Source organism: Hipposideros armiger, unplaced genomic scaffold (assembly GCF_001890085.2).
Source record: "Hipposideros armiger isolate ML-2016 unplaced genomic scaffold, ASM189008v1 scaffold_82, whole genome shotgun sequence".
In the NCBI taxonomy this organism is placed as follows: Eukaryota; Metazoa; Chordata; class Mammalia; order Chiroptera; family Hipposideridae; genus Hipposideros; species Hipposideros armiger.
Window position 1 is genome coordinate 3467940 of NW_017731432.1, and position 11316 is coordinate 3479255.

An 11316-nucleotide genomic window follows, 5' to 3' on the forward strand; every position below is an offset into this window, starting at 1 on the left:
AGGATGCTTGGATCCAGGCCTTGGTAGGGAGTAGTGGGGCCAACCTCTAGCTTCTAGGGTGGAAGGGGCACTGCTGGAGCAAGCTGCTCCTAGGCTGGAGCCATTCAGAATACTGCCATTATCCTTGGGGTGGGGTGAGGATTGCAGTGGTATCAGCAACCCCCGCCCCCATTAAATTAGTCCCAATATTCATATAATATGAAATACATGCATACATTTATTTAATCAATAATGCTGGGTACTAGGCCCCTAGTTCTGCCTTGCCTTGTTCTGTCTAAACAAAGCTTGATCTAGTTCATAGTTACCATGCTAAGCTGGGAGAATGGGACCAGTGTAGGAAGGCTACGTGGAGGAAGTTTCATTTCTGATGGGAATGGGAAGTTTCTGAGGTAGAGGACTTGGGGCCTTGGGCTGGAGGTGCAGTGGGGCTGGGTCTCTTTGGGAGGGAAGAATTGGAGAGTGGCTTTGAGTTCTAGGATGGGTTTCTGGTGTGGGGTTATGGAAGCACCCAAACTTGCACATAGTAGAGGAGAGATATAGGAAGTGAGGCTGTGCATGTGTGGGAGGAGGCATTGCATACCCCAGAGGAAGAGGAAGGCCGGACTTAGTGTTGTCTGTATACCCATAACTCCCCACGACTAGGTACCTGACCAGCACATGGTGGTCAGGGCTTGGTCAGGACCAGGGACAGCTCCTGCCCTGCTGTTGCTCTCCTTCCTTTGTACGGTTCCCTCCCTTTCTGTATCCTCAGCCACTTCCACCAGGGCTGCCTCTCAGTCACACCAGCATTCTCAGTAAGATCTGATTGGTCATATCTAGGTTCTCCCCACTCCTGCCTGTGAGCCTGAGTCTCCTTAGGGGTGATAGAACTGGTTATGCCCACATTCATCTCCTTCCCCTGTTCTTTTCCCTACCTTTGCACAAATTCTGTATCCTCCATTCTTCATTCTCGCTCAATCTCTTCCCATGCCAGCCTTTCATGTGCTATCATCTGAAGCCACTCTGTCCCCCTTTCCCTACCTTTCTCACCTTACTCTTGATTTCTCACTTAGACCTCTTCTACTACATGCTATCCAAGTGTCTCCTCCCCACCAGACCCCCACCCCCACCCCCTCATGCCCCGCCATGACCAATGTAGCACATACAAGCCAGGAAATGAGAAAAAACCTGGATTCTGAAATCAGACCTAGGTTTGATACCGGTTGTGCCACTGACTTGCTGTGTCCTATTAACCAGGTGATTAGCCTCTTTTAACCTCATTTTCTTCACCTGTAAAATAAGACAGTTTTTACTCTGAAGACTATAAACTAAGAACGTAGTGCCTGGTGAACAGCAAGTGCTCAAAGTTTGCCTCATTGACAGACTGCTATGAGGATAATAGCAATGCTTTCAGTACACGGGATATGCAAAGGACTACTTTTCAAGGTTTTATATCTAAATTGTTTTGACCCAACAATCCTATTAGTACTATTGCTGCAACCTCCATTCTGCAGATGAGGAAACGGCCATGGAGACGCTGGAGCTGCTCAAACTGGAGTAGTTATTTTCAGGGAGTTGGTGTTCCTGAGGGCCGGCGGTGGTCTGAACCTGAAAACTCCCAGCTCCTGGAGAGGAGGGGCAGAACTACAACTCCCACAAGGCTCCGCCCCTCCCCCGAAGCACTTTGGATCGGCGTGGGCGGTTTGGTGGCAAGGATTGGAGGGCGGGAGCCGTGCTGATTTAGGATTGGTAAAATTGTATGAGCCCCGCCTCAAAGACCCGGAAGTAATCTCTCCGGTTGGCCCATGTGTACCCGGGAAACTAGTTTGGAGGCGCGGACTGACAGACTCGTTGGGGGTCCCTTTTGAGGACGCGAGCCCTGAAGCTGACCGAAGGAGATCTCCGCTGCTTCCCGCCACCCAAGCTGTGCCCCATGGAGTCTACATTCAGCAGTTCCGCAGAGGCGGCGCTGCAGCGGGAGGCGGGCGCCGCGGGGCTGCTCACTCCTCTCGCGGACCTGGACCGAGTATACGAGCTGGAGCGAGTCATCGGATTTGTCCGCGACCTGGGGTGTCAACGGGTGAGGGCAAATTAGGGAGTCGTGGCTCACCTCTCTGGGGATGGGTCGCCCAGAGGATCGGGGTCTTGGGGTAATTTTGTGAGGAAGGTGGTAGAGGTGCGCTCCTCTGGGACAAGGGGCTTTGAAGAGTGGGTAGGGACTCCGGGAAGGTTTTCCTCGAAGAGACCCTCGGTGAAGGAGAAGTCATACCAGATTCCGTAGTTGATACTTACAGGTGGCGTTGCAGTTCCCTGACCAGCTATTGGGAGATGCTGGGGTCGTGGCTGCACGGCTGGAGGAGACCACGGAGTCGAAGATGTTCATTCTGGGGGACACGGCCTATGGCAGGTGCGAACTTGAGCTTAATGATGGAGGGATCCTGGGCTTGTGGATTTTACCCCCACTGTGACAGTGTCCGCCGCTGGTGGCTGCGTTTCTCCTTGATGATGCCTGCTCTCCTGATATAGCTCTTCTTTTCATAATATCATTTTCTTCATTGACCACATTTCCCATTGACGACAGCAACTCTCTTCCTGCTGAGAGCCCCTCTCACTAATGGTATCTCCCTTGCAGCTGCTGTGTGGATGTCCTAGGTGCTGAGCAAGCTGGAGCTCAGGCCCTTGTACATTTTGGCCCTGCCTGCTTAAGCCCTCCAGCCCGCCCACTGCCAGTGGCCTTCGTTCTTGGTCAGCGTCCTGTGGCCTTAGAGCTCTGCGCCAAAGCCTTTGAGGCCCAGAACCCAGACCCCACAGCGCCTGTGGTGCTGCTGAGTGAGCCGGCCTGCGCCCATGCCCTGGGTGAGGGGTTTTGCCTATGCATGCATGAAGGGTGGGCCAACTACATTGTGCCTTAATTTCCTCATTTCAGTATATCCTCATAGAGTTCGCAATAAGGGCTTGACCTCAGCCTTTGCTTTTGGGTCACATTTGGTTTTCTGGGGGATGAGAGGGCTCTTGTTTTGCCAGGCCCCAACCTTGACACCACCTTCTTCTTCCAGAGGCCTTGGCCACTCTCCTGCGCCCACGGTACCTGGACCTGCTTGTCTCCAGCCCAGCTCTTCCCCTGCCGGTGGGCTCCCTCAGTCCAGAGCCTGAGCCCCTTGAGCGTTTTGGGCGTCGCTTCCCCCTGGCTCCTGGGAGGTGTCTGGAAGAGTATGGTGCCTTCTATGTAGGGGGCTCTGAGTCCAGCCCTGACCCTGACCTTGACCCTGACCTGAGCCGGCTGCTCTTGGGCTGGGCACCAGGGCAGCCCTTTTCCTCCTGCTGCCCAAACACAGGGCGGATTCAGGATGAAGGTGCCCGGGCTGGGAGGCTAAGGACACGTAGACGCTACCTGATAGAGAGAGCCAGAGATGCCCGAGTGGTGGGGCTGCTGGTGGGCACGTTAGGTGTAGCCCGCCATCATGAGGCGCTAGCACACTTGCGGAACCTGACTCAGGCTGCTGGCAAGCGTAGCTATGTATTGGCTCTGGGGCGGCCCACACCTCCCAAGCTTGCCAACTTCCCTGAGGTGGATGTCTTTGTGCTGTTGGCCTGTCCTCTTGGTGCCCTAGCTCCCTGGCCTTCTGGTAGCTTCTTCCGGCCTGTATTGGCACCATGTGAGCTGGAGGCTGCCTGCAACCCCGCCTGGCCACCTCCAGGCCTGGCTCCCCACCTCACACACTACGCAGACTTATTGCCTGGTGAGTGGTGGGACACTCCCTGAGCTGGAAATACGTGGGGCATGGAATCAAGGGGCCAGTATGGGTCATCTTTCTCCCTCCTAGGCTCTCCCTTCCATGTGCCCCTGCCCCCACCTGAATCGGAACTGTGGGACACCCCAGATGTGTCACTCATTACTGGGGAACTCCGACCCCCACCCGCCTGGAAGCCATCAAATGATTCTGGATGCTCAGCCCTGACCCTGCGGCCCCCGCTGGAGTTGGCTGAGAGCAGCCCAGCAGGTAAGTGTGCCAAGTCTCCACTCCCATCTGAACTCTTTCCCCAGATTCTGCCCACTTATCTTCAGTTTCCTCCCTTTGCAGCCTCGTTCCTTAGTTCTCGGAGCTGGCAAGGGCTGCAGCCCCAGCTGGGTCAGACACCAGTGAAAAGAGCTGTGAGTGGAAGACGAGGGATTGCCATTGCCTACGAAGACGAGGGAAGCAGCTGATACCATGTGAGGCCAGAGACACAAATGGACTTAAGAATTACTGCTAAGACCTTTTTAGTGTTCCCTACACCAACCTCACCCCTCTGCCAGGATCCTTGAAGAAGCCTGCATGGAAAGAGGGTAGGCTGCCCCTCCTTCTGAGGATAGGATCCAGCTCTGTCTTGTCCTGGCACTGGCACAAAGCTTAGCACGTATTGGCTTAGTAAATGCCTGTTGTTTGACTGATGGGGACTGATTTGGGGCTTTCCTGAAGCCTTCTAAGCCTGTCTATTCTGGGAGCAGTCCAGGACCTCTGGCCAATTCCAGTTTCTGGTGTGCAGTTAAGGGTCTGCCATTGTCAAAGGCAGGTATACATGGTCTAGACATGGGTTTCTCAACTTTGGCACTATTGACATTTTAGGCCAGATAATTCTTTGTTGTAAAGGGCAGTTCTGTGCATTGTAGGATGTTTAGCATCATCCCTCGTTTCTGCCACCAGATACCAGTAGCATCCTTTCCCAATTGTGATAACTAAAAATATCTCCAGACATTGACAGATGTCCCCTGTGGGGGCAATACTGCCCTCAGTTGAGAACCACTGGTCTATACTTGTGCTGTCCAGTACAGCAGCCATTAGACACATATGGCTATTTAAACATAAATTTAACTAATTAAAAACTCAGTTTTCTAGTCATACTCGTCACATTTCAGTGCTCAAATAGCCACATGAATGGACAGCATAGCTATAGGAGATCTCCATCATCAAAGAAAGTTCTGTTGGATAGGGCTGGTCTACAGTGACTGATTTGTTTCTTAGTGAGATCACAGAAACTTGAATAAACCAGATACTTTTTCTCCTGTTTTTTATTCATCAAACACTGCAGGTTCTGCACAGATCCTGTGGGAGGCAATCTCAATTGTATTTGACTGTATTCCTGCCCTTGCAGTGTAATTGGGAAGAGAGGCAGTTAAATAGGCAATCACCACATGATGAAAGTACTCTGTGAGGAGGAAAGCCTCCAGGGGTAGCTGGAGCCCAAAGAAGGCTTCCCAGAAGGGATGATACTCAAGCTGAATCTCTTAGAGAAAAAAAAAAAGTGATCAGGAGAAAAGGACATTTGGGCAAAGGATACACCATACTTAAACACATGGGCATGAACCAGTGTGGTGGGTGCTTCAAGTAGCGTGGAGTTGCTAGATCCCAAAGGTTGAGAAGGGTGAAATAAAACAACTCACTTCATTCCCCGCATTTGCTGAGAGTCTTGGCATACTGGCATTGTCCAAGGTGTTGAAGAAGCAGGTGAACAAGGGAGTGTCCAGTCTACTGGTAGAGGCAGATCTGTAAACTGACCATGGTAACTGGGACAAGGTAGGCACCAAGCAAATTCTACAAATATGTATTGAGTACCCATTGAGTGTGAGCCACTGGAGATACAGCAGTGAGCTCAACAGAAATTCTTTCATGGTGCTTACATTCTCTTTGGGGAGAGATGGATAACCAAAACACTCAGTGTACCAAAGGTGATAAGTGCTATGGAGGAATATAAAGCTGGGAAGGGAATGTTAAGGGAGAGGAGGGTTGCATTATTAAACAGGATGGTCAGAGTCTTGAAGGTGAACAAAAACTGAAAGGAAGTTACAGAGTGAGCCACAGGGATAATTAGGAGAAGCAGAGGGTACAAGGGCAGGGTCAGTGTGGTGAGGATATGGCTGATGTGTTCAAGGAACAGCGAGGAGGCCAGTGAAGCCAGAGGAGAATGAGCGCGGGGGTATTAGGAGGTGGAGGCCAGAGCCACACTGGTAGCAGACTACCGTATTTGCCGGCGTATAAGATGATTTTTTGGCCCTGAAAAATATGCCTCCAAGTGGGGGGTTGTCTTATACGCCAGGTACACTTCAGATAGACTGCCCATAGTGCTTGCCCCGTGCCATAGTGGCCTCCCGATGCCCGCCCACTTCATTCCACATACCGTTCAGGCATCAGCAGCGCTGCTGGGTGTATGCTCGGCTGTTATGCGATTTTGCTGTTATGCGATTTTACCACACTTGCAAAATCGCACACAGCCGACCATACACCCAGTATGATAGCGCAAAATCGTGAATCGCGATACCATACTGGGTGTATGGTCGGCTGTGTGCGATTTTGCGAGTGTGGTAAATTCGGGTTACCGTATATTTCTTTACATATGCATTGAAGATTCGCGATTTTGCGCTATCATGGTGCCTGTTAGACTGTTGAAGAGCTCGCACTTGCGCACTAGTGAGGTCCCAGGGAGATGCTGATGCAAGGGTGGACCAGACTGCTATAGTGACAGGGCGGGCAAACAGGGAGCAGGGACCAATCAAATCAGGCTTTGTATACAGCCAACAGCCAACCACAATACTGCACCATTGTACAGTACAGCATAGAAAATGTCGACCAGTCAAACCCCTATCATCCCTATCATGGCACCAGCCAAAAGAAAGAAGTATGATGCAAATTTTAAACTGAAAGTTATAAACTTTGCTAAGGAAAATAATAATTGTGCTGCTGCAAGACAATATGGAGTAACAGAAAAGATGGTTCGGGACTGGAAATCAAATGAGAAAGCATTAAAGAGTATGCCAAGGGGTAAGTGTGCATTAAGAAGAGGCACCCCACACTGGCCAGAACTCGAAAAACATGTAGCAGACATGGTGGCTCAACATCGCCAAAACGGTTATGTGGTGACATGAAATACAATACGCTTGTTTGCACTTCAGTGGGCCAAATCAAATCTGATATTGTTTTACCTTTTATTTGGTGTGTGGAAGGTGTGCGGAAGAGGGAGTAGTCTTATACGGCGAGTATATAACAAACTCTGTATTTTGAGTGGAAATGTTAGGGGGTCGTCTTATACGCCCAGTCGTCTTATACGCTGGCAAATACGGTAGTAGGCCATTCAAAGGACTATGGTGTTTAGAGTGAAATGGGAGCCACCAGGGCATTTTAAACAGTGACACGATCTTGCTGAAGTTTCATAAGAATCACCAGGGCAGAAGGGGAGCCCAGAGCAGGTGCGCCACCCTGCCTGTGGGATAGGGAAGGCTTTCTGGAAGAATGATTTCTGAGGACAAGTAGTCGTTAGTCGGGCGATAGGGTGAGCTCTATGAAGCGTGCTTCAGGCAGAGGGAACAGCTTGAGCAAAGAGGAAGACAGCAGGACACCCTCGTGGGTCTGGGTAGGAAGGCAAGGGCAGAGGCCCGTGGCTTGGAGACTAAGCTAGAGGGGCCCGAGAGCAGGCTCGGGTGTAAAGCAGGGCTGTTAGGCAGAAGCAGAGCGGAGTGTCGGGGCTGAGAAGGAGAGGCGAGAGGGATCAGCCAGACGAGGAGACACTTAGAACTGAGAGCCGGGACCTCTGCCGAAGCGTGAGACTACAACAACCACAATCCTCAGCGCCTACAGTTCCGGCGTCGCCAAGTTCTGGGCCCGCAGCGGCGCAAGGGTCACGTGGTGCCAGCGTATCACGTGGGCGAGTCAGGTGACAGTGCGGGGCGGGCGGACGGGCTGCGGGGCGGACGGTGGACGCAGGGACGTGGTTTTAGCTCTGGCTTCACGGACCCGCGCCCCGCCGTCGTCGCCGCCATGACGGGGCTAGCACTCCTTTACTCCGGGGTTTTCGTGGCCTTTTGGGCATGCATGGTCGTCGTGGGTGAGGCTGGGCCCTGGTGGGCGGGGCCAGCATCCGGGCGGAGCTAGCCGGGCTGGAGCCCAGCGGGGACATGGGGTCCCGGGAATACTGGGCCCCAGCGCAGGCTCTGTACCCCGGGCTTCGGAACTTACCTCACTCCTGTCGGGGCCTCACACCCTGGCCGACGAGACCCGGATCTCCAGCCGCTTGAGGAGGGGCGCGGGGGTGGGGGGTAGGTGAGGGCCGCGAGAGCAACCTTGGTCGCTTTCTGTCGTTCCCGCCCCTTCTCCCCCCGTCTCATGGCTGTCCTCCCTTTCTTGCTCCTGACCGGCCTACTTGGGTCACGAGCCGGCTGCTCCAGTTCCTCTTTTCCTGGTGGTTTAGCCTTCCCCCGTCCTCCACCCCCCCCCAGCTTGTTGGGTAAACAGCGACTGGGACTGGGACTGGGACTGGGCCGGCAGGATCCGGTGGGGCCCGACCAGAGCCCTTGCTCTTACCCTTCCTCCAGGGTCTTCAGGTCTGCAGGTGGCTGCACGGAAAGGGTCTTGGTCTGGGAGGTGGTGTCACTGAGGGAGTGGCAGAACACGGAGGCCTGAGCAGAGGAATCTGTATAGACAGCTCTGGTTTCGCGCGGGGCGGAGGGGGTGCAGCCTGAGGACGCTCCCGTGACTTAGGTGTAGGCCGACCTTTCCGGAGGTGGCCCATCAGCTGGGCAGCAACTTCTCGTCTAAGTTGGGGAGGTTCCCTGTAGAGAGCAGCCCCTAACCCCTTTTTTCTCACTGCTGCAGGAATCTGCTACACCATTTTTGACTTGGGCTTCCGCTTTGATGTGGCATGGTAAGGAAGGGAGGGGGAGGATTCCCCTAGGAGCTGCTTCACGGCAGCCTTCCTCCTCTGACCTGAGCTCCCTCCTCCACCCCATCCCCAGCTGCCTGGGATGTGGACCTTGGGAGATAGGAAATCTTTTGTTCTTAGCATCCAGGACTGGTGGGGTTGGAGGCTGGGGGTATTTGGGGGCCCCTTCTCCTCCAGGGCTGAATTGCTTTCCTCCCTGTCTCCACACCAGGTTCCTGACCGAGACTTCCCCTTTTATGTGGTCAAACCTGGGCATTGGCTTAGCTATCTCCCTGTCTGTGGTTGGGGCAGCATGGTGAGTGTTGGGGTGGTGTGACCAGGGGGAGGGTCTGAGTCATAGCAGGTGGTGTCATTGGGTTCTTAGTTACCCTGGGAGCAGTGACAAGCTTGGGCTCTGCTCATTGGTTTCCTATCCTTCCACCAGGGGCATCTATATTACTGGCTCATCTATCATTGGGGGAGGGGTGAAAGCCCCTAGGATCAAGACCAAGAACCTGGTCAGGTAAGTTAGGGCCTTTGGAAGGTTCTAAGAACCACCTGCATTGGGAACTGCCTGTGTATTTGACCTGACATGCTGCTCCTGACCAGCCTCCCAAAGGCGTGGATGCTAGTGGGGGAAAGGTGGCTAGGAACTCTGTGAGGAGGGAGGTTGGTTTCTTTCTCATCTATTTCTCCTCTCTATTCCCTTTGCCCACCACCAGCATCATCTTCTGTGAGGCTGTGGCTATCTATGGCATAATCATGGCAATTGTCATTAGCAACATGGCTGAGGTATGGAGGACCAGGGTGGGGTGGGCATCCATTCCAGTGTGTTCTATACATTGCTTAGCAATGGTGGGGGAGGGGTGTAGGGGTGGTTTCTGACACTTCTCTGCCTCCCCCAGCCTTTCAGTGGTACTGACCCTCAAGCCATTGGCCATCGAAACTATCATGCAGGTAGGTGGGTGTGTGAAAGCAAAATGCTGGGGTTCCACACCTGCTTCCCCCTCCTACCCCAAGCTTAGACTCCTCATTTTGATATTCTGTCACGTACTTTGGCCTGCTTTGCAAAGTCGGGGTGGTGATTGGCCCCAATAGTCCACATTGGGCCCTTGTCCTCATCTCCCCTTGTGTCTGGCTTGGCCTCAATACTCCCTTTCTGTCCCCAGGATACTCCATGTTTGGAGCTGGCCTCACAGTGGGCCTGTCTAACCTCTTCTGTGGAGTCTGTGTGGGCATTGTGGGCAGTGGAGCCGCCCTGGCTGACGCACAGAACCCCAGCCTCTTTGTGAAGATTCTCATCGTGGAGATCTTTGGCAGCGCCATTGGCCTCTTTGGGGTCATTGTTGCAATCCTTCAGGTGCTGAATCCTTCTGGGGAACCTCTCTCATTCACCCTAACCCAGGCTCACCTTCCTTCCAGAGGAGCTGCAGCTGAACCCTTGGACAGCCTTCACCAGTTCATTCCCATCTTCTGGTTTTCCCCTTTTGAAGCTTTCAATTTAATTTGTTTTCAATCTGGAACATTGACAACTATCCTATTTGTTTCTCTGTTACTTTGTATATATGTTTCATTTAGTCTCCCTCTTGTTCTGTTATTTTTTTTCTGTTTGTAGTCTAGACTGGGTTGGGAATTTGTCTTTATCAGTTTGGCTTGGTGTGTTTCACTGTTTCTCATGGCCTGTGGGTATCTGTGCTGTCAGTAGGACGGCATGTCTGGATTGTGTCTTGTCTGCCTGACAGTGTGTGAGTTTGCGGTTGAGGGTCTGAGGGTGATTGTGGGTGCCTGATTGGGTTGACTCAGTGACTGGCACTGTCCACATGCCACTTCTCTCCATCTATCTGTCCTACAGCCTAACTGTAATTGTTCCTGTTCATCTCTAAGTGTCTGTCATAGCATAATCCATCCTGGTCTAGTCCAGTCAGCCATCTGTTGTCTGTCTATTCTTTCATGAGTTTGTTAGGGCTGGTCTTCCATCATTTGTCAGTCTTATCTATTCCTCTGTCCCTATCTGATTTCTCCTGTTCTTCTTTTGCAGACCTCCACAGTGAAGATGGGTGACTAGATGATCTGTGCGGGTGGGGCCGTGCCCCACTCTTATTTATTTGTGGTTTTCCTGGAACAGCTGGAGCTGTGCCCCTTAGCCTTTCAAGGGGCTTGGTGTTCAGAGCCCTCCCTGCACTCACTTCTTGCTGCCTGTCGAATTGAAGGCATTGCCTGGCTGGATCCTCAGTGTGGGGAGTGGGCTGCTGACTGCAGCTGTGCACCTGTGTCCCACCTCCAACCCCAACCCATCTTCCCAGTGTTTGTGAAATAAATGTGGTATCTGTCTGGGTCACGCCGCTTCTGTTGCCCTCCTTCGCCACCTCCTTTCAGAGAAGGGTAAACAGGCCTGTAGGCCTCAACCTCATGCCAGCCTCTTGCCACTTTCTGACTCATACACAGTCTCCTCTCTAGACAGCTGGCCCCTGGGTGGGGAGAGAAGGGTGCTAGGCTGAGGCTTCTGGAGCCCTGAACATCTTTATTGAGGGGCGCAAGGGAGTCTGGAGTTCTGGTCCCAGATGTTTCTGTCGAAGAGTGTGTGTGGGGGGGCGGTCCTCCTAGTCCTATGTCCTTGGCCACATCTATTTACCTGGCACTACCTTCAGATACCATCACTCCCTACCC

The 11316-nt window shown here is 52.8% G+C and overlaps 2 protein-coding genes across 6 annotated transcripts; both read left to right on the plus strand.

Annotated features, from left to right (window-relative positions):
- Nucleotides 1-24: 24 nt before the first annotated feature.
- On the plus strand, nucleotides 25-5020 carry DPH2 (diphthamide biosynthesis 2). 3 transcript variants are annotated; one of them, XM_019643818.1, is made up of 6 exons: nucleotides 25-2059; nucleotides 2274-2386; nucleotides 2612-2835; nucleotides 3036-3719; nucleotides 3804-3980; nucleotides 4062-5020. In XM_019643818.1, the coding sequence occupies exons 1-6, from the start codon at nucleotides 1913-1915 to the stop codon at nucleotides 4184-4186; spliced, it is 1470 nt and encodes a 489-aa protein (XP_019499363.1). In that variant the 5' UTR covers nucleotides 25-1912; the 3' UTR covers nucleotides 4187-5020. The 3 variants fall into 3 exon arrangements, with proteins under 3 accessions (XP_019499363.1, XP_019499364.1, XP_019499365.1); XM_019643819.1 differs by having other exon boundaries at nucleotides 1969-2059; nucleotides 2261-2386; XM_019643820.1 differs by lacking the exons at nucleotides 25-2059; nucleotides 2612-2835 and having other exon boundaries at nucleotides 2067-2386.
- Nucleotides 5021-7658: 2638 nt separating this feature from the next.
- ATP6V0B (ATPase H+ transporting V0 subunit b) lies at nucleotides 7659-10987 on the plus strand. Of its 3 annotated transcripts, none has more exons than XM_019643871.1 (8): nucleotides 7659-7836; nucleotides 8604-8652; nucleotides 8882-8965; nucleotides 9095-9172; nucleotides 9372-9441; nucleotides 9555-9606; nucleotides 9819-10009; nucleotides 10688-10987. In XM_019643871.1, the coding sequence occupies exons 1-8, from the start codon at nucleotides 7770-7772 to the stop codon at nucleotides 10712-10714; spliced, it is 618 nt and encodes a 205-aa protein (XP_019499416.1). In that variant the 5' UTR covers nucleotides 7659-7769; the 3' UTR covers nucleotides 10715-10987. The 3 variants fall into 3 exon arrangements, with proteins under 3 accessions (XP_019499416.1, XP_019499415.1, XP_019499418.1); XM_019643870.1 differs by lacking the exon at nucleotides 7659-7836 and adding an exon at nucleotides 8127-8340; XM_019643873.1 differs by lacking the exon at nucleotides 7659-7836 and adding an exon at nucleotides 8308-8332 and having other exon boundaries at nucleotides 10688-10980.
- The last annotated feature ends 329 nt before the right edge of the window (nucleotides 10988-11316 follow it).

Excerpts from the sequence above, each read along its gene's own strand:
- DPH2 (XM_019643818.1), top strand. The coding sequence starts at position 1,913 with ATGGAGTCTACATTCAGCAGTTCCGCAGAGGCGGCGCTGCAGCGGGAG. Across the intron at positions 2,060-2,273 it reads GCGACCTGGGGTGTCAACGG|GTGGCGTTGCAGTTCCCTGA; the intron begins GTGAGGGCAAAT and ends TGATACTTACAG. Across the intron at positions 3,720-3,803 it reads CTACGCAGACTTATTGCCTG|GCTCTCCCTTCCATGTGCCC; the intron begins GTGAGTGGTGGG and ends TCTCCCTCCTAG.
- ATP6V0B (XM_019643871.1), top strand. The coding sequence starts at position 7,770 with ATGACGGGGCTAGCACTCCTTTACTCCGGGGTTTTCGTGGCCTTTTGG. Across the intron at positions 7,837-8,603 it reads GGCATGCATGGTCGTCGTGG|GAATCTGCTACACCATTTTT; the intron begins GTGAGGCTGGGC and ends TCACTGCTGCAG. Across the intron at positions 8,653-8,881 it reads TTCCGCTTTGATGTGGCATG|GTTCCTGACCGAGACTTCCC; the intron begins GTAAGGAAGGGA and ends TCTCCACACCAG.